This window comes from Esox lucius, chromosome 14, assembly GCF_011004845.1.
Source record: "Esox lucius isolate fEsoLuc1 chromosome 14, fEsoLuc1.pri, whole genome shotgun sequence".
Classification (NCBI taxonomy): Eukaryota; Metazoa; Chordata; class Actinopteri; order Esociformes; family Esocidae; genus Esox; species Esox lucius.
Genome location: NC_047582.1, coordinates 3,977,891 through 3,999,412, shown reverse-complemented (window position 1 = coordinate 3,999,412; position 21,522 = coordinate 3,977,891). Strand labels below are relative to the sequence as shown.

At 40.5% G+C, this 21,522-nt stretch overlaps 1 protein-coding gene across 1 annotated transcript in view; it reads right to left on the bottom strand.

Annotated features, from left to right (window-relative positions):
* Window positions 1-21,112, bottom strand: part of shc3 (SHC (Src homology 2 domain containing) transforming protein 3) — a 47,508-nt gene extending 26,396 nt beyond the window's left edge. The window contains 2 exon segments of the mRNA XM_020053635.3: window positions 1,289-1,359; window positions 19,933-21,112. Of these exon segments, the coding sequence (XP_019909194.2) occupies window positions 1,289-1,359; window positions 19,933-20,634 (773 nt within the window). The 5' untranslated portion in view covers window positions 20,635-21,112.
* Between the last annotated feature and the right edge of the window lie 410 nt (window positions 21,113-21,522).

Sequence of the window (21,522 nt, the reverse complement as noted above, 5' to 3'; positions counted from 1 at the left end):
TGGGACCACAGTCTCAAAGAAAACCATTAGTAACACACTATGCCATCATGGATTAAAATCCTGCAGCACACGCAAGGTCCCCCTGCTCAAGCCAGTGTATGTCCAGGCCCGTCTGAAGTTTGCCAGTGACCATCTGGATTATCCAGAGGAGGAATGGGAGATGTGGTCTGATGAGACAAAAAGAGAGCCTTTTGGTCTAAACTCCACTCGCCGTGTTTGGAGGAAGAAGAAGGATGAGTACAACCCCAAGAACGTATGCTGTGTATTTATGGATCACGGTTTACATGTGGATTGTATGCTGTGGATTTATGAATCATGGCTCACATTTGTGAGTTATACGCTGTGAATACAAACATTTTGACAGTATTCTATGTCCACAAGAATGTACCATGCCAAAAAAAAGGCATAGCAATCTTTAGCTGTAAGAGTAATACAATTCACATGCAGTAGTGGCAATAGAAATAAGTGTGTAGTCTTGGTACTCATTGTAATAAGACAGCTTTCTCGATTCTAGACCTACATGATAATGTACCTGATCATCCAAGAAGCAATGAAAAAGTAATGCTATAGTGTGTTGACATCACTAGCTATTGTGGTGATGAGACAAGACATTTATGTGGTCTATTTTTACTGCTGTATTTAATTATGTGCACAATGCAAAATCTAAGAGCTATTAATAGCTTTTAAGACACATTATTTTACCCCCACTCCCAATCAATGGAAAGTGCGATACTGTGCTACTGTGCAGCTTTGTCCATGTCTGGCGCTAATGTTTACTCTAACAGGCATGACTCCTGGGCTGTTAGAATGGCAAGAACGCCCTTGAGAACAGTTCCGAGCGCTGCATTTAGCCTGGTTTAACCTCTATGAAGTCAACCAGAAAGGTAAACGTGACACACAATTCACTCACAGTAACAGCTCTACCAGAAACTATAGGCTTGTCATTTAAAACAACCACAGGACATACTAGCATATTCTAATTATTCTGTTTATCTTGGGGATGGTGGGGAACAATCAAGATAAACTAGGACAGTCGGGTGAGTACACATGGAATTATACTGTATGTATTAGGAAAGTAAGCCTTGCATAAGTAAAGCATGCTAGTCTGTCAGAGACAAGTACAGGGTGAAAATGGATAACAAAAATCCTAATAGATCCCTCTTAGCACAAGACATTGAAAAGATGTCTTTCTGGTTGATAATGACAATGAAAATACACCATAAAAATGTCTTCTTTATTTGGCTAAGTGGGATGGCTTGCAAAAATAATATACATTTTCTTCTCTTACCTTGTTATTTGCGATCTTGTGTTGAAGTCCAGAGATCTCATAGACCGAAGCACTTCGATGCAACCCAAATACTAGAAAGAAAAAATAATACTGTACTTTATTGCACTGCATAAATGTTAAGAAGCATGTCTCCAACTAAACAATATGGTTTTAACATCCAGGATATTGGTAGATGGCTCAAACATGAGTGCTGCTATGGGAATTTCCCAAACAACGACATGAGAAGTGCCTTTGACATAGCAAACCATATGATAAATGGTCTAACAAGCAAACACCATAGGCTGAGGAAGTAAAGCAGGGCCCATATTCACAAAGCAACTTATTGTAGGTGTACTGAATGATATTGGATCTGGATTCCAGTTTTAGATGATGATAATAAATCTGGCGCTATGGATATCTCATCTGACATTAGCACACTTACTCAATAACTTGTTAGATTCATATCTCATTAAATATGATAAAAACATATTCTAGATCAGGGGTGTGAAACATACGGCCGGAAACGGGTTTAATCCTGCCTGCGAGATGATTTTGTAAAGTATAAAAATGAGCTGCAATTTTTCAATAAAATGAACTGCTGTTCCAATTGCGTCCACTGGATGGCGTAATAGCAATTGTGTTAAGCAAGCAAACTGTTTATACCGTGGCAGAGCAAGTAGGTCAAGCAAGTGCAGCCAGTCCGGATGAGCTACTTTGTTTTGCCCGCAATATTTATTATGGCTCTGTCAAAAAAGAGAAAAGTGGACGCAGATTTGAGAGTGTTCCAAGAAAAATGGTCATCCTCCTATTTATTCACGGAAGTGAATGGGAAAGCTGTATGTTTGGTGTGTTCACAGCATGTTGCAGTGCTGAATGAATATAACCTTCGTCGCTACTATGTGAGTCTTCATGCTGATAAATATTACAACTTTCAAGGACAGCGGAGAAGAGAGAAGGTGAATGAGCTGTTGGCGGGTCTGAAGAAACCGCAGTCTGTGTTTACTCACAGCCGAGACATCAGTGATGCTGATGTAAAAACATGCATGATGAAGGCAGCGGTGATTGCTTTTGCAAATATCAGCCTGACAAGAAACTCTGTTGCAGACAGGATTTCCGATCTTTCAGTGGATTTTGACAGCCAGTTGAAGCAAAAAGTAAAGTAATTTTTTGCGTTTTCAGTTGTAATTGATGAAAGCACGGACATTACAGATGTTGCACAACTGGCCATTTCATCCACGGAGTTGATGACACATTGACCGTCACCGGGGAGTTTGTGGAGTTGGTGCCGATGACAGATACAACGACAGCAGCTGATATTTTCACCGCACTCGTCGGCGCGCTGGACAGGGTCGGAGTGGACTGGTCCCACGCTGTCAGCCTGGCTACAGATGGTGCGCCATCAATGATTGGGAAAAAAGCAGGTGTTGTGGCAAAGTTCAGAGAGACAGTGCAATCTGCAAATGGAGGACAAGATTTTTGGACTTTTCACTGTATTTTGCACCAGGAGGCTTTGTGTTGCAAGTCATTAAAGATGGATAATGTCATGAAGGTGGTCATCCAAAATGTTAATTTCATCCGATCCAGAAACCTGGATCACCGTCAGTTTGACAGCCTTCTCAGATAGAAAGACCACATCTATGGCCTGCCATACCACACTGAGGTAAGATGGTTAAGCCATGGTTCTGTCTCGAGGCGTTTCTTTGATGTATGAGAGAAATTGAACAGTTAATGGAAGAATAAGGCAAACCAGTGTTAGAATTTCATTCTGCAGAATGGATGCAGGACCTTGCATTTATGGTGGATGTTACAGAGCACCTGAATAACTTGAACAAACAGCTGCAAGGGCGCCACAAAGTTGTCATGCAGTATTATGACAGCATACGTTCTTTCAAGTTGAAGCTGTCATTGTGGGATACGCAACTCGCCGGTGGTGATGCAGCTCACTTCCCCTGTCTGAAAAATGTGTGCGCGAACCAACATGTGGCAGACATGAAGCGGTTAAAAGATAAAATAACGGGACTGTTACGGGAGTTTGAGCAATGCTTTCATATTTTGGGTGAACTGGAGAAAGACTTCAAAGTTTTTTGCTCGCCATTCAACGTGATTCCCTCTGATCTGCCCGTCAGCATCCAACTTGAAATAATAGTGAATCGGATTTGAAGGGCAAATTTGCCGCAGCTGGCTTGGACACATTTTATCAGAATCTCTTGCCAGGTTACCCCAACTTGACAGCCCTCGCTGCAAAACTGTTGTGCATGTTTGGAACCACATATCTTTGTGAGCAAGTTTTCTCTGTAATGAGCATAAATAAAACAAAGCTGCGCTCAAAGCTCACGCACAAGCACTTGAATCACATCCTGAAGTTGGCTGCCACTCAGGATGTGATGCCTGATATTGATGCGCTGGTGAAAGCTAAAAGATGCCAGGTATCAGGAGTCAAATAAACTATGCAACCCCACTTAAAGTGCTGCATGAGACACCCTAATATACACTCACCTAAAGGATTATTAGGAACACCATACTAATACTGTGTTTGACCCCCTTTCACCTTCAGAACTGCCTTAATTCTACGTGGCATTGATTCAACAAGGTGCTGAAAGCATTCTTTAGAAATTTTGGCCCATATTTATATGATAGCATCTTGCAGTTGATGGAGATTTGTGGGATGCACATCCAGGGCACAAAGCTCCCGTTCCACCACATCCCAAAGATGCTCTATTGGGTTGAGATCTGGTGACTGTGGGGGCCATTTCAGTGAACTCATTGTCATGTTCAAGAAACCAATTTGAAATTATTCAAGCTTTGTGACATGGTGCATTATCCTGCTGGAAGTAGCCATCAGAGGATGGGTACATGGTGGTCATAAAGGGATGGACATGGTCAGAAACAATGCTCAGGTAGGCCGTGGCATTTAAACGATGCCTAATTGGCACTTAGGGGCCTAAAGTGTGCCAAGAAAACATCCCCCACACCATTACACCACCACCAGCAGCCTGCACAGTGGTAACAAGGCATGATGGATCCATGTTCTCATTCTGTTTACGCCAAATTCTGACCATCTGAATGTCTCAACAGAAATCGAGACTCATCAGACCAGGCAACATTCTTCCAGTCTTCAACTGTCCAATTTTGGTGAGCTCGTGCAAATTGTAGCCTCCTTTTTCCTATTTGTAGTGGTTATTTCAGTCAAAGTTGCTCTTCTATCAACTTGAATCAGTCGGCCCATTCTCCTCTGACCTCTAGCATTAACAAGGCATTTTCGCCCACAGGACTGCCGCATACTGGATGTTTTTCCCTTTTCAGACTATTCTTTGTAAACCCTAGAAATGGTTGTGCGTGAAAATCCCAGTAACTGAGCAGATTGTGAAATACTCAGACCGGCCCGTCTGGCACCAACAACCATGCCACGCTCAAAATTGCTTAAATCACCTTTCTTTCCCATTCTGACATTCAGTTTGGAGTTCAGGAGATTGTCTTGACCAGGACCACACCCCTAAATGCATTGAAGCAACTGCCATGTGATTGGTTGATTAGATAATTGCATTAAAGAGAAATTGAACAGGTGTAATAATCCTTTAGGTGAGTGTAAATAGTCAATAAGTTTGTTAGCTCTCACATGGATGCACTTACCAGGCTAGATACTGAGACATGGGGAGCAGAAAACAACTGTTGAAAGACCTGCATAACAAGGTAATGGAACTTTATAAAGACGGAAAAGGATATACAAAGATATCCAAAGATATCCAAATCAAAGATATCCTTGCAAATGCCAGTCAGTACTGTTCAATCACTTATTAAGAAGTGGAAAATTCTGTGATCTCTTGATACCAAGCCAAGGTCAAGTAGACCAAGAAAGATTTCAGCCAAAACTGCCTGAAGAATTGTTCAGGATACAAAGAAAAACCCACAGGTAACTTCAGGAGAAATACAGGCTGCTCTGGAAAAAGAGGGTGTGGTTGTTTCAAGGAGCACAATACAACGAAACTTGAATAAAAATTAGCTGCAAGTTCGAGTTGCCAGAAAGAAGACTACTGCACCAATGCCACAAAAAGCCTGGTTACAATATGCCCAACAACTCCTAGACTGACCTCACAGCCTCTGTCACACTGTAATTTGGAGTGACGAGACCAAAATCGAGCTTTATGGTCACAACCATAAGCGCTGTGTTTGGAGAGAGGTCAACAAGTACCATCCCCACTGTGACGCATGGTGGTGGCTCACTGATGTTTTTGGGGTGTGTGAGCTCTAAAGGCACAAGGAATCTTGTGAAAGTTGATGGCAAGATGAATGCAGCTTGTTATCAGAATATACTGGCAGGTAATTTGCATTGTTCTGTAGGAAAACTGCGCATGGGACGGTCTTGGACTTTCCAGCACGACAATGACCCTGAGCACAAGGCCAAGGTGTCCCTTCAGTGTTTACAGCAGAAAAAAGTAAAGGTTCTGGAGTGCCCATCACAGTCTCCTGACCTTAATATCATTGAGCCACTCTGAGGAGATCTCAAACATGCGGTTCATGCAAGACGACCAAAGACTTTGCATGACCTGGAGGCATTTTGCCAAGATGAATGGGTAGCTATACCACCTGCAATAATTTGGGGCCTCATAGACATCATTTACAAAAGTCTGCACGCAGTCATTTATGCTAAAGTGAGCAATACACAGTATTAAGAACTAAGGGTATGCAGACTTTTGAACAGGGGTCAGTTAATTTTTTTCTTTGTTGCCTAGTTTTGTTTTATGATTGCGCCATTCTGTTATGACCTACAGTTAATGTGAATCTCATAAGAAATAAAAGATGTATTTTGCCTGCTCGCTCATGTTTTCTTTACAAATGGTACATATATTACCAATTCTCCAAGGGTATGCAAACCTTTCAGCACAACTGTGTGTACAAACCCGATTCCAAAAATTTTGACACTGTACAATTGTGAATAAAAACAGAATGCAATGATGTGGAAGTGTCAAATTTAAATATTTTATTCAGAATACAACATAGATGACAATGTATCACTTTAAGGGAAAAATAAGTTGATTTTAAATTTCATGGCATCAACACATCTCAAAAAAGTTGGGACAAGGCCATGTTTACCAATGTGTGGAATCCCCTCTTCTTTTTATAACAGACTGCAAACGTCTGGGGACTGAGGAGACAAGTTGCTCAGGTTTATGAATAGGAATGTTGTCTCATTCTTGTCTAATACAGGCTTCTAGTTGCTCAACTGTCTTAGGTCTTCTTTATCGCACCTTCCTCTTTATGATGCGCCAAATGTTTTCGATGGGTGAAAGATCTGGACTGCAGGCTGGCCATTTCAGTACCCGGATCCTTCTTCTATGCAGCCATGACATTGTAATTGATGCAGTATGTGGTCTGGCATTGTCATGTTGGAAAATGCAAGGTCTTCCCTGAAAGAGACGACGTCTGGATGGGAGCATATGTTGTTCTAGAACTTGGATATAACTGTCAGCATTGATGGTGCCTTTCCAGATGTGTAGGCTGCCCATGCAACCCCATACCATTAGAGATGTAGGCTTCTGAACTGAGCGCTGATAACAACTTGGGTTGTCCTTGTCCTCTTTAGTCCGGATGACATGGCGTCCCAGTTTTCCAAAATGAACTTCACATTTGTATTAGTCTGACCACAGAACACTTTTCCACTTTGCCATTTTAAATGATCCTTGGCCCAGAGAAAACGCCTGCACTTCTGGATCCTGTTTAGATACGGCTTCTTTTTTGACCTATTGAGTTTTAGCCGGCAACGGCGAATGGCACGGTGGATTGTGTTCACCGACAATATTTTCTGGAAGTATTCCTGAGCCCATGTTGTGATTTCCATTACAGTATCATTCCTGTATGTGATGCAGTGCCGTCTGAAGGCCCGAAGATCACCGGCATCCAGTATGGTTTTCCGGCCTTGACCCTTACACACAGAGATTGTTCCATATTCTCTGAATCTTTGGATGGTATTATGCACTGTAGATGATGATAACTTCAAACTCTTTGCAATTTTTCTCTGAGAAACTCCTTTCTGATATTGCTCCACTATTTTTCGCCGCAGCATTGGGGGAATTGGTGACTCTCTGCCCATCTTGACTTCTGAGAGACACTGCCACTCTGAGAGGCTCTTTTTATACCCAATCATGTTGACATAATAAGTTGCAAATTGGTCCTCCAGCTGTTCCTAATAATCCTTTAGGTGAGTGTATATATATATATATATATATATATATATATATATATATATATATATATATATATATATATATATATATATATATATATATATATATATAAAAGAAAGGGCTCACAATGGACCATCCGTCTTGTTACATTGGAATTAACCTACTTAGCGTTGAACCTTAGCGTCACCCCCAACAAAACAGACAAGCATACGCCAATCAAGTTATTCCCATACAGCACTACCTGAGGCCTTGTGGGAACAAGATAATACAGACATCTCATATTAGTTAACAACCAACTTAGCAATAACCTGACCGACCAATGCTCGTTCCAGACACACCATTCAAGCGCATGCAGACAAAACAGTTAAACCCACGCACACCACTCTGTGTCACATTGAGGTAAAATCTGCCAACCCGGTACCACAAAACATGTAGCACAATCTAAAGACCCTGCCAACCATCTGCAAGTAATGATGTACAATGACATAACAGACAGCATAAAAGACACCAATGTGCAACATGACGAAAAATTGTCAAGCAACACAGATTACTTTGACTCAGGATGTCGATAATGTCCATATTTAAAATAGTGATTGCAGGCATCAGAAGACTAATGACCCATCAATCAATCAAATACGTTCATAAAACCCTTTTAGCATCACCAGTTGTCACAAAGCTTCTACAGATTAGAAAGAAAGCAAAAAGGGAAAGCAACAAAAATAATTGATACACAGTGGTTAAGAAAAACTCCCTAGTATGGTTAGAACCAAGGAAGAATCCTATAGAGAAGCCAGACTCAGAGGGGTGGCCAGTCCTCTTCAGGCTGTGCTGGGTGAAGATTAAAAGAGTACATTACCTTTTGGGCCACATCAATCTTTAGCAAGTTCAGACACCCAGCAAGTCAATGAATGCATATGGAACAGAGTTCAGATAAACTGGCAGAATTCAGATAAATTGCATAACCAGGTGGACAAGCACAGGGACGATCAGGAGGGTTGTGGGCAGAGACAGCAGGAATCAGGAGGCAACAACCAGTGCTGATGCAAAACAAATGGAGTACACACACTTCGATACACCCCACAACACCAGCCAAGCAGGTTTATCTGGGACAAGAACCGGTCACGTGTCAGTTTGTCTGCATAGATGTTGAATAATTGCTCACCAAGCATGACCCGTGATCATAACTGCAGGAAATGAAACATGGAATCAAAAAGAACAAAAGCATCAATAATGACAAACATAAATTGCAAGAATAAAATAATGAAATGTATAGTAGAAATACACCAATATTGCAGCTGTAGGACAATGTAGCAATCCCTCTCATACAGAAAGACAAATCTAATGAGTTAATCAATCTAATCTATGCTGCTTTATGGAAGGTGGGACTGTTGGGTCTCATCCTGGCACCCTGAACTCCTAAACCTGCACCACTGCATGATAATGTAGACCTGGAAGCGAATCCCTTTAAGCAGAACATCCACGATACAATATACATTATCCCTCTTCCACTCCTCCATGACGACATCACGGAGCCGGTGGATGTTAGAGACCTTGCGCTCCAAGCCTTCCATTTGAGGATGCCCCACAGATGCTCAATAGGGTTTAGGTCTGGAGACATGCTTGGCCAGTCCATCACCTTTACCCTCAGCTTCTTTAGCAAGACAGTGGTCGTCTTGGAGGTGTGTTTGGGGTCGTTATCATGTTGGAATACTGCCCTGCGGCCCAGTGTCCGAAGGGAGGGGATAATGCTCTGTTTCAGCATGTCACAGTACATGTTGGCATTCATGGTTCCCTCAATGAACTGTAGGTCCCCAGTGCCCGGCAGCACTCATGCAGCCCCAGACCATGACACACCCTCCAACATGCTTGAGTGTAGGCAAGACACACTTGTCTTCGTACTCCTCACCTGGTTGCCGCCACACACGCTTGACACCATCTGAACCAAATAAGTTTATCTTGGTCTCATCAGACCACAGGACATGGTTCCAGCAATCTATGTCCTTAGTCTGCTTGTCTTCAGCAAACTGTTTGCAGGCTTTCTTGTGCATCATCTTTAGAAGAGGCTTCCTTCTGGGATGATAGCCATGCAGACCAATTTGATGCAGTGTGCGGCGTATGGTCTGAGCACAGACAGGCTGACCCCCCACCCTTCAACCTCTGCAGCAATACTGGCAGCACTCATACATCTATTCCCCAAAACACGCTGAGCACGCGCACTCAACTTCTTTGGTCGACCATGGCGAGGTCTGTTCTGAGTGGAACCTGTCTTAGCCACCATCCTGAAGCTCAGTTTCTGGGTTTCGGCAATCTTCTTATAGCCTAGGCCATCTTTATGTTGAGCAACAATTATTTTTTGCCATTTGGTGCCATGTTGAACTTGCAGTGACCGGTATGAGGGAGTGTGAGGGCGATAACACCAAATTTAACACACCTGCTCCCCATTCACACCTGAGACCTTGTAACACTAATGAGTCACATGACACTGGAGAGGGAAAATAGCTAATTGGGCCCAATTTGGACATTTTCACTTAGGGGTGTACTCACTTTTGTGTGTTGAGTTATTTTCGGGGAGCAGCAAATGTACGCTGTTATACAAGCTGTACACTCAGTACTTTACATTGTAGCAAAGTGTCATTTCCTCAGTGTTGTCACATGAAAAGGTATAATCAAATATTTGCAAAAATGTGAGGGGTGTACTCATTTTTGTGCGATACTGTATGTGTTTTTATATACATATAAATATTATAATTTCACTTAATTATAGAAATCACTATTTTAGTAACAGTACGCTAAACTGATTTGGTGGGCTAACCGTAGTAGAGGTCAGAAATAGGAGAAACAAGGCTACTTTTTTGTGGACAAAGGCTACCCAACATTGCCATCTGCTGATTATATACAGTAATTTGTTTTCTTGATGAAAACGCATTATTTCACATACTTTGTGTGCAACGTTAATTCATATTATACTGTAGCAAGCTAGCAGAGACCTCTCTTTTAAAAAATAAACAGAATTCTGATACTGCAAAGTTATGTAGCTCAATAGCTACGGTTAGGCTGGATTAGCTTTCTTGTTCATTGACTATAAACATGGTATGTAAAGTTAAGTATGTCTTCATACATTTCTACACAAATTACGTATGCTTGAAAAATGTTTCCCACCTCCTTTGTATCGTTTATTCTTTTTCTGGACCAAATTACTGCTGCACAAAATACCACCATGACTATAGTGGTAATTGGATTGACTTTTCCGAACTGGTCCCAGGTAAGGATCTATTGAGACGATATGTCATATCTGTTACTGACATACCTGCTTCCGACATATGGGGGGATTGAAACCAAGCTCTTAGACAGTTTTCATGGATAAAACCAAATGTGACTTACAAGTCTAGAATTTATATATGACTTTCTACACCTGAAGTCTTACAATTTGTGTCAGAGGTGTCTTTTTCAAGTTCACCTATGACGGATCACTGTTTATTACTGCTTACTCTGAAACCAGCAATTTACAAAAAGCTATATCTGAAGAGTGCACATGGAGCTTTTATAAGATCCAGAGCTAGGTGGATAGAAGAAGGGGGAAAAAACATGTCCTATTTCTGTAATTTGGTAAAAAGGAGACAAGAAAGGAATGCGGTAAATGTACTTATGATCAATGATATGGAATGCACAGACCCTAAACTAATATCGGAAGAAGTGTTTAGGTTTTATGCAAATTTATATTCTTCCTCTTTCTCAAAGATTGGATTCCTTCGCTTTCTTTGACAAAATACTAAACAATATTTCTAAAATGAATACAGACTTTAAAGTTTTGTGTGATTCAGAGATTACAGGAACTAGATACTGCGGTTAAACTTATTTCACTAGGGAGGTCTCCAGGTCAGGATGGACTGACATAAAAATTTTATAAATTATTTTGGGAAGATATTAAAGAATTGTTGCTTTATGTTCTTAACCCTTGTGCCCTCCTCAAATGTACACAATGGACACCTTCATGGACAAAAATGTACACGTACAATAAACCGATATAAAATATTTATACATTAATCTTTTTTTCAGCTTTTTTCCCATAAATCTCTTAAACAACTTGAAACCTGCTCAAAACAATCAAACATCCAATAATTTTCAGGATTTTAACCCTTTAAATGCCAGTTTGATTGCACACACGTGCACACAAAAACTCTTCTACCAGATTCAACCAGATTCAAAAAAATATATAATGTGAGCCAAATGGATGAAATTATTGTATTTTTTAATTTATTTTTAGCCAATAGACTACCAAGTTGCCCCAAGAGTTTTTGTGTGCACACGAGTGTGTATGTGTGTGTGTGTGTGGTGGAATACAGTAAAAATTTCAATTATCACAACTTTTCTTCAAAATGAAATGCTTGCATTACAGAATGCATGGTTTTATACTGTAATGTCAGTGAGAGAATTTTATTTTTTGCAAAATTCATAATACGAGTATGAAAGACATGAAAGAGTTAAAGACATTGGATTTCAAAGATTTAACAAAAAATAAGAATTCTGCCCAAAAAATCATGCCCCTAGCTGCAACAGACAAAATGATCACCAAATCAACAAAACAAAATGGACAAAAATGCACGAAGGGGGCATAATAAGGAATTTGTTCAATATGGTTCTTTGATGCCTACAGTGAAACAAGCAGAGCACATGAGCGGAGTGGAGCGGTGAGAATCTCAGCTCATCGCTCACGGAAATGTTCACCCCTCATCAGGCCACTCCGCTCATTATCGCTTAGCGCTCAACGCATTTGCTTCGTGCTCCACTCAAATCGCCCCCCGCTCGCACCAAAAAAGGAAAAAAATCTACATGTAGATTTCACTTTTAGCTCAGACCACAACCTTTTAAAAAAATGCTACATCCAGCTCTCTTTTTTCTCTTCTTTGTTATTGTTGGGCCTTTGCGCACAGTGAATAAACTTTTGAATTCCTCAACCGTTTTCTTTTGTTTCTGCTGCTCCTCCTCTCGCTCTATTAAATACAAATTCACGGACGACACAAATTAAATAAAATGAACCATTAGGGCTACTTGAATGACAAAACGAATTTGTTTGAATATTACACTATATTTAAACTTTGTTACAAGGTAAGTATTCAATTTGCTAACCTTTTGCTGTCTTCCCAGCGTGTTCACGTTACACACTTTCGTGTTTTCGAGAGATGTGTCTTTTCAGATTCCAAAATGAATCTTTACTTACAAAAACGATGTCTCCACATTCGTTTTCTTGTACCACATTATCATTGTTAGTTCGTTTTATTTTAATACTACACCTGTATGACTTTTCATTTTCTTTTTTAAAGTACTTTTTTAACTCCATTATGTCTACTGTCTGTTGTACTGTGTGTTGAAATTCAACACTACTGTTGTTTGCTCCTTGGGGTTTAAGGCCGGGTGTCTCTGTAAAGCACTTTGTGACAACTGCTGTTGTAAAAAGCGCTTTATAAATAAATTTTGATTGATTGATTGATTGATTGATGACCTACTGTCTGTTGTACTGTGTGTTGATGACCTACTGTCTGTTGTACTGTGTGTTGATGACTTCGCAAGACACAGATGGATTCTGGGTCAGGCCGGACTGAGCATGCTTAGACTCGCGTTTGAGCGGAGCGGGAAATAGGGCGCTCGCTCCGTCCTTTTAAAAATGCCGCTCTGCGCTCTGTCCAAAATCCGCCCGCTCCCGCTCCCCGCTCGCCCCCGCTCAACTCCGCTCATATGCTCTGGAAACAAGGTTTTATAACACTAATCCCCAAACCTGGTAAAGATAAAAGATATATACAGCTCCGGAAAGAATTGAATTGAATGCTTCTGTTCCTCACTCAAAACTTTCCTTTTTACCTTTTTTGGAAAGTAAAGAAAAAGGTGCAGTGGTCTATTCATTTCTTCCGGAGCTGTAGATAACCTAAGGCCCATAAATTTACTGAATGTTGATTATAAGATATTTACCCATGCTATTGCCAATAAATGAAAGAGTAACAAACATTATTAGTGATTCGCAGTCTGGCTTCCTGAAAAGGAGATCGATCCATAATAATATCTGATAAGTCCTAGACTTGTTAGACTATGGAGATAAAATTCGGCAAAGGTTGCCCGGCCTTGCTCATACTCTTCATTATGGTTGCAGAACTATTGACAATTTTGGTAAAACAATGTGAGAATATTCTTCCATTAAATGTACTGGGAAGTTCATTGGTTATAAGTCAGTTGGCAGATGACATGACCCTGTTCCTTAAGAATGCTGCGCAGGTTTCAAAATCCTTAGCTACCTGTCTTTTCAAAAGCCTCAGGGTTGTACCTGAATTTGAATAAATGTGAATTAATGGCAATCCATGATCACCCTGAAACCACTATAGATAATATACGACTTAGGAAGGAAGTAAAATATTTGGGGATTATTATCTCGAAAGATGTAGATCAAAGGGAAAAGATCAATGTTGAGAGTCTATGTAAAAATAATAAACACATTCTGAATACATGTTTACAAAGAGATTTATATATATTTGTTAGGATATTACTATCCAAAATGGAAGGACTTTCAAGACTTATTTATCCTGCATACTTTTTGGAAATCTCTGATAAGATGATCAAAATGATTAATCATTTCATTTGGAGAAATAAACATCATTACATTAGAAAGAATGACATTGTTAAATCTGTGGAAGAGGGTGGGCTGAATGCTATTGACTTTGACCCAATGAACAGTACCCTTAAGTTGAAAAGGTTACAAAATGTCATTAGCCAATAGGAGACTTTCTGGTTCAATCTACCTTCAAAACTCTTCTTGGATTTTGGAGGTATAGAATTTTTATTGAAATGTGACTTCAATGTTTGTAAACTGCCAGTCAAGTTATCAGTTTTTCACCAACTCCATTATTGGAAACTAATTTATAAGCATAATTTCTCTCCCCCTAACATGCCAATCTAGAATAATAGATGTGTACTCATAAAGAAGTATTCCTTTTTTTACAGACAATGGCACGAATGAGCGATGTGGTCTGTTCAACATCTATTGGAGGCCAATGGTGATATGTTAGGGTATGATCAGTTAAAACTCAAATATAATTTAATGTGCACTTGAAGTGAATACAATAGAGTAATTAATGCGATTCCACCAGCACTTATTTGTACGATAAAGGGGTCCTTAACATATTCACTGGTAGTTCCTAGACTGCACATGCTGACCATTGAGGGTTGTCCCTTTTAAGACAAGAAATGTAATAATACATTATTAAGTTATTCCCTCAATAAGGAATGCTTTCCTTCACCTCTTAAAATAATATATATTATGCAGGAATACACTGAAAGTGACGCAAATAGAATCAAGAAAACATATATTTGTTTTAGAATATCTCCTAAAACAAAAGAAATACATTTCAAAACACTTAATTATATTTATCCTTCTAGTGAATTTCTGCGAAAAAGATTGAATATTGATTCGAATTACTGCGCTTTTTGTAAAATGGAAGTGGTTACAACTGAACATCTGATGTTCTCTTGTGACAAATATGTCTTATTTTGGAAGGATTTCTAAACTTGGATTGTGGAAAATAGCGTAATTATGCCAACTCTCCCCTATGGAAGTATCAGATTTGACATGATTGAAGGACAGGACTGTGGCATTTTTATTTAACGATTTAATAATACTGGCAAAATATTTTTACAATCAAGTAAATTGTCCCCCCGATGTTTAGGATAATTTTGAATGAAACTTTGAATGATCACTTTACTTGCAGTTACTGAAATTGTTAAAATCTAGGAAAGCCCTGAATTTATACACCCAATTTATCAAACTTGAATTTTGAATGGACTCTTTAAGAAGGTAACATTGATAAAACTATTTGTTTGTATTTTATTATTATTGTTTTAATTGTTTGTTTTATTATTTTATGTTATTACTTATGTTATGTATCTTTATTGTATTAGATCAGACCTAAGTTGTATATGTGGTGGAAATTACAAGGCCTTTGTAAGGATTTGTATTTTGCAATTTAACAAAAAACAACATATCTGCTTCTGTCTGACGCTAGTGCGACGGCATGGCTAAGTAACTGCGGCCAACCCCTAGCTGCGATGCCTAGGGTGTCAGCCCATAACCAGTTAAATTAGCAGCCTAGCTTCTTTCTAAGTTTGCTCAACTTTAGTACTTGCTATAGAAACCAGTACAAGAAACATTCACTACCAAATTGTCCCAGTTTTCACCACAATAATAAAATAACACTGTAATGATTCCACATACGAGTCGTAGCCAAACAAACAACTGCGTAGAACTGCATTAACATACGGTTACACAAGTGTCCCGGTTTGGGGGTTTGAAAATGTGGTTACCAAATAGTTGCATTCAATGACTGACTGAAGTCCATAACCCATAGACATCAACAGACACAGTATTCAGTTCCTGTTTTAGCGCATTTCTGCCTTCAGTCATGTCTTCAGCAAGAGAAACATATGGTCAATTTGAATCAGGTCGAATGATTGACTTGGCCAGTTGAAAACATTCCACTTTTTGGCCAAGAAAAACTCCTTGGTTGCTTTAGCAGTATGCTTTGCGTAATTGTCCTGCTTTGTGTTGCAGTGTTGTCCAATATTTTTCTGCCATTTGGTTGAATCCTAGCAGACAATATTTTCCTGTACAGTACAGAAGTCATCCCACTGCTGCATCAGCAGTTACATCATCAATATGGACAAGTGAGACAATTTCAGCAGCAGTCATGCCCAAAAAATAACACCCCTTCTAGGTTTGCACGTTTGGCACGACTTATGTTTTAGCTATGTTTCAGACCTTTATTTATTCTGATTTATTTGCATCATGGTGGCCAAGGTGGTAATTGTGTTTTCAATGACCAGCAACTGACACCAAAGACAAATGCAATCCTAAAATCAAGACTACACATTGGCTGCTCTCTTATCCATGTGTTAATGATGCAAACAACCCCCTTGCCTAATAAGAGACAGCTGTGAATCCAATTGTCCCAATCCTTTTGGGAAATCTGAGACTATTTACAAAACACGCAGTTATGTCTAAAAGGTCAATCCGATATGGATAAAAATATCCTCAAATTAAAACTAACTAAATAACCTTCCAGCCTGTCGTCATTGTATCAATTCCAAAGTGCTGCTGTACAAAACAACAAAACTTGTGTCTCCGTCCAAATACTTATGGACTGCACTGTAGTGCACCACTTGGACCCTGACCCATGGGTCTCTGTTTAAAAGTACTGCCCTGCAGGAAACCAGGTGCTATTTAGGACACAGAGACACTGTATGTTACTTGGCATTGTTGTTAAATAATGTACTATGAATCACTGAGACAATGAGAGGACACTGGGGTCATGTTACTTCAGGGACCAGAAAAAGAGGTGTAAGTAGAGAGGGGAGGAAAAACTAACCAGGGCAAATAAATAGCTAGACATGGTAGCTACAAATATAACAGACCTACTATTAACCAGAAGCCAACTTTCCTACATTGCATTGGTTCAAAGAACAGGAAATTGTTATGGATTATGTGTGTATTTTTGTAGGGATTAATTGATCCATTTTAGTTAGGGGAGATCCAGTCCAAAACTTTAGAAGCCTTTTAAATTTCAGCAACAACCGGATGATCAAATTAAGACATGGCACCTGTATGCTTGGAATAAGTGACAGTATTTCTCATGCAACCCGGAAATAGACTTATGTGTCTAGAATGTCCACCACAGCAACACGACTATGTTCAGAATAAAAACCTGGGCTGTGTGTCAATGCCAATCACTGTCCTGTTAACCTAATGGAGCATGATGTGTAACTACGACCACATGACATTAATTAAAAGGCCCAAGAGCAGAATAGCGGCGAGAACTCAATAGACAGACACAGCATAGGCCTTACGTCCCAAATAGCACTCTATCTCATACGTAGTGTACTATTTTTGAACACATCTTGGTCAAATGAGGTGCAATATATGAGCCTAGTGTGCCATTTGGAATACTTCCTGGAAAATTGCATGGGGGAGATGAGAGAGACCTATTTCCCTTTTCCCTCTGTGGCCACTTTCAGTGTATTGATTCAACTGGCTGTGTGTGTCAAACCAATGCGCTCTTACCGCTTTGCTGCATATTTGTTCACACCCAGACAGGAAATAAGTCATTGGACATGAACGTGCCCATTTAAGTTGGGTCCAATTCTTTGAAATTACAATCACACTTCATGCGTTGCTTTCTTGTTCTTTCATCTGAGAAACTGTTTAAGTGCATCTCTCAAAATCCATTCAAAAGTAGAAATGATCACAGAGGAAAGGGTCACATAGTTCATATCCTTAGTTCATCTCCATAATTTGTTATGTACCAAATGTATGGCCTTCATTTGGTTAAAGTTTGTGCAAAGCCTTATTTCCAAAACGGTGTAAATTCTGGCTTAGTAATGAAATGTACTTTTGAATGTGTCTATTGATATGGTCACAGAAAAGTACAGTGGAAATAAAAAGTCTACACACCCCTGTTAACATGCCAGGTTTTTGTGGTGTAAAAGAATGAGACAAAGATTAATCAGGTCAGAACGGTTTCCACTTTTAATGTGACCTGTAATGTGAACAATTAAATTGAAAAACAAACCGAAATCTTCGAGGGGGAAAAATGAAAAATAAAAACCTTACAATAACCTGGTTGCATAAGTGTGCACCCCCTCTTATAACTGGGGATGTGGCTGTGTTCAGAATTAACCAATCACTTTCAAACTCATGTTAAATTAGAAGTCATTACACACCTGCCCTCATTTAAGTAACTCTGATTAATCACAAATAAAGTTCAGCTGTTCTAATAGGATTTTCCTGACATTTTCTTAGTTGCATCTCAGAGCAAAAGCCATGGTCCACAGATAACTTCCAAAGCATCAGAGGGATCTCATTGTTGAAAGATAAGAGTAAGGAGAAGGGTACAAAATAATTTCAAAAGCATTAGATATACCATGGAACAGAGTGAAGACAGTCATCATCAAGTGGAAAAAATATGGCACAACAGAGACATTACCAAGAACTGGATGTCCCTCCAAAATGTATGAAAAGACAAGAAGAAAACTGGTCAAGGAGGCTTCCAAGAGGCCTACAGCAACATTAAAGGAACTGCAGGAATTTCTGGCAAGTACTGGCTGTGTGCTACATGTGACAACAATCTCCCGTATTCTTCATATGAATGGGCTATAGGGTAGGGTGGCAAGACAGAAATAAAACATCCAAGCCCGGCTGAAGTTTGCAAAAACAAACATCAAGTCCCCCAAAAGCACGTGGGAAAATGTGTTATGGTCTGATGAAACCAAGGTTGAACTTTTTGGCCATAATTCCAAAAGGTATGTTTGGCGCAAAAACAAAACTGCACATCACCCAAAGAACACCATACTCACAGTGAAGCATGGTGGTGGCAGCATCACGCTTTGGGGCTGTTTTACTTCAGCTGGAACCGGGGCCTTAGTAATGGTGGAGGGAATTATGAACAGTTCAAAATATCAGGCAACCTTCAGACGTCCGTTAGAAAGATGAAGAGGAAGTTCACCTTTCAGCAGGACAACCACCCAAAGCACACATCCCAGAATAAGATTAACGTTTTGGAATGGCCCAGCGAGAGCCCAGACCTGAATCCAATTGAACATCTCTGGGGTGATCTGAAGAGGGCTGTGCACAGGAAATGTCCTCGCAATCTGACAGATTTGGAGCGCTTTTGCAAAGAAGAGTGGGCAATTATTGCCACATCAAGGTGTGCACACTTATGCAACCAGGTTATTGTGAGTTTTTTATTTTTCCTCCTCAAAGTTTTCATTTTGTTTTTCAATTAAATTGTTCACATTACAGGTCACATTAAAGGTGAAAAAAAGTTCTGACATGATTTATCTTCATCTCATTCTTACACATCACAAGAACCTGGCATTTTAACAGGGGTGTGTAGACTTTTTATATCCACTGTAGATGTAGACAAGCATTGTGCTTGCTGTCTGATTTTCCTGTCTCTGTATCACTAGCTAGAGCAGCCATGATCATTCACTTATACAGAAACAGTTCTAGTATCTATTCATAGCAAAATAATTGAAAAGGCACAATATGCTCACACAAGATATGGGACAAATTGAAAAATGTAAGGAGGATGAATGTGAAAGCATCCAGTCGGCGAATGCATGCTAGATGGGCTTTTGTTAGGGCATCAAAGGCTTTTCCCCTCTCTCTGGTGACCTTCTCAGTTTGCCTAAATTATTTAATGATTATTTTATTTCACGTCTTTCTCTTCACTCACACTCCCTGCTGTTTCTTCAACAACACAAGCGCACAATGGTTACTAGGATCTGGCGGCTAGGCTACCTAAGGTACATTGTCACCTTTTTTTGCAACAGCTCACCCATTCAGAGAAATGAAAGAATGGGGGAGAGAGAGCGGAGCAGATAAAGGGTGAGGAGAGAAAAATGGAAAAGATAGACTCATGGGGGAGAGAGATTAAAGCCAAAACCAACCTTTACAATGTACGTCACTCCGGGTCCAGAGATCTTCTCACATGAATGTAGCCATCCTCTGGAAAAGGGTTTATTTACCAGTCCAGTGTTGCTGTTTCCTCGGCCGCCGCCTCCACTAGGCCCCCAGTCCTCCCCTCCATGTCCCTGTCCCTGCTGCACCTCCCTGTCCTCCAGCACCAGTCTGCTACCCTTTTTTCCCGCTGCACTGCTCATGGTGCCTGGCTCCTGCAGGGAGGAGTGGACACAGGGTTGGTGATGGAGGACGCTGGAGGCTGATCCGCAGGAGGGACCATTACCGCCACCGGAGGCTGCCGATGGCACACTGGAGCCAGGGCCACTACCACTACAGCTGCCAGAGCCCCCGCCTGACCCTCCACCCCCCTGCAGCTTGGAGACAGCCAGGTCCTTGACGTGGGAGGGGAGGCTCTTGATGCCCAGGAGGCTGGAACCTGAGTTGGTGAATTTCAGGTTAGAAACCTTATTGATGAGGGTGCACAGGGTGGTGGCTCCATCGTCCGAGGGGTCGGCGGCTGGGTTTGGGTGGGGGTGCTCGCCGCCATCGGAAGAGGCCACCGGAGGGGCATACGGAGGCTCGGCTGAGGGAGCCGAGACCTTCGGGTTCATGGCGAGGCCGTGGAGAAGATCATCGACGGACGTCACTGACTCATTCCTGAATCGGTTGTATTTGGTGCGGTGAAGCATGCCCCCTCCTCTGCCTTACAAATGCACTGGCAGATGTGACGCCGCCAAGTAAATTATCTTCCCCTCCTTAAACATAGCAAATGCCTTACAGCATTCATAGCAGGCCCCGTACGATGGTTGACTGTAATTCTCCCTGCTGTTGAGGAGGTAACCGAGCAGCAGAGTTACTGCTGCTGATGATGTTGAGGCTGAGCTTGTCGTTAGGAAAATCCAACGCTGCACTGATCCAATCCGTAGGTAGAAAAGAACCAGAAAAGATGAACACAATCCATTGAAACAGAACATGAAGGAAAGGGAGGGAAAAAAGGTTCCAGAGGCTTCCAGAATGCTTGGTTGCTTGGTTCCAACGATTCAGAGATCCAAAGAGAGAGAGAGGGGGATGTGGTAGATACAGCTCTGCCTCTCTCCTCTTACTGTTGCTTACCGGCTCACAGCAAAAGCATGACTCACAGATCTGAGGAGACCTTCTCAACAAAAGGCTCACTGAACACTAAATATCACTTCCGGTTGCAAAAATATATATATATATATATATATATATATATATATATATATATATCCACCCACTTATAACATACTAGAACCAATCAATTCTCAAATTTCACTGACGGATATTTAACTTCATATTTTAACTCTTATTTTGCTTGTCTATTTTATTCTTTCCTGCATTATGTTGTGCTGGAACAAGGAAGAGAGAATCACAGAATGAAATACAGCCTGATGATACTAGATAATAAATAGCTATGCGGTCACACCATCATCTTGCCTTGCTTTTTTATCATCGGTTGAAAACATACTGCAAAATGATTAAAACAGGTTATCGTCCTGTAAAGGAACTATTAAAGTAATTGATGCTGAATACAGCCTGCTGATAGTGATGGCAAATTA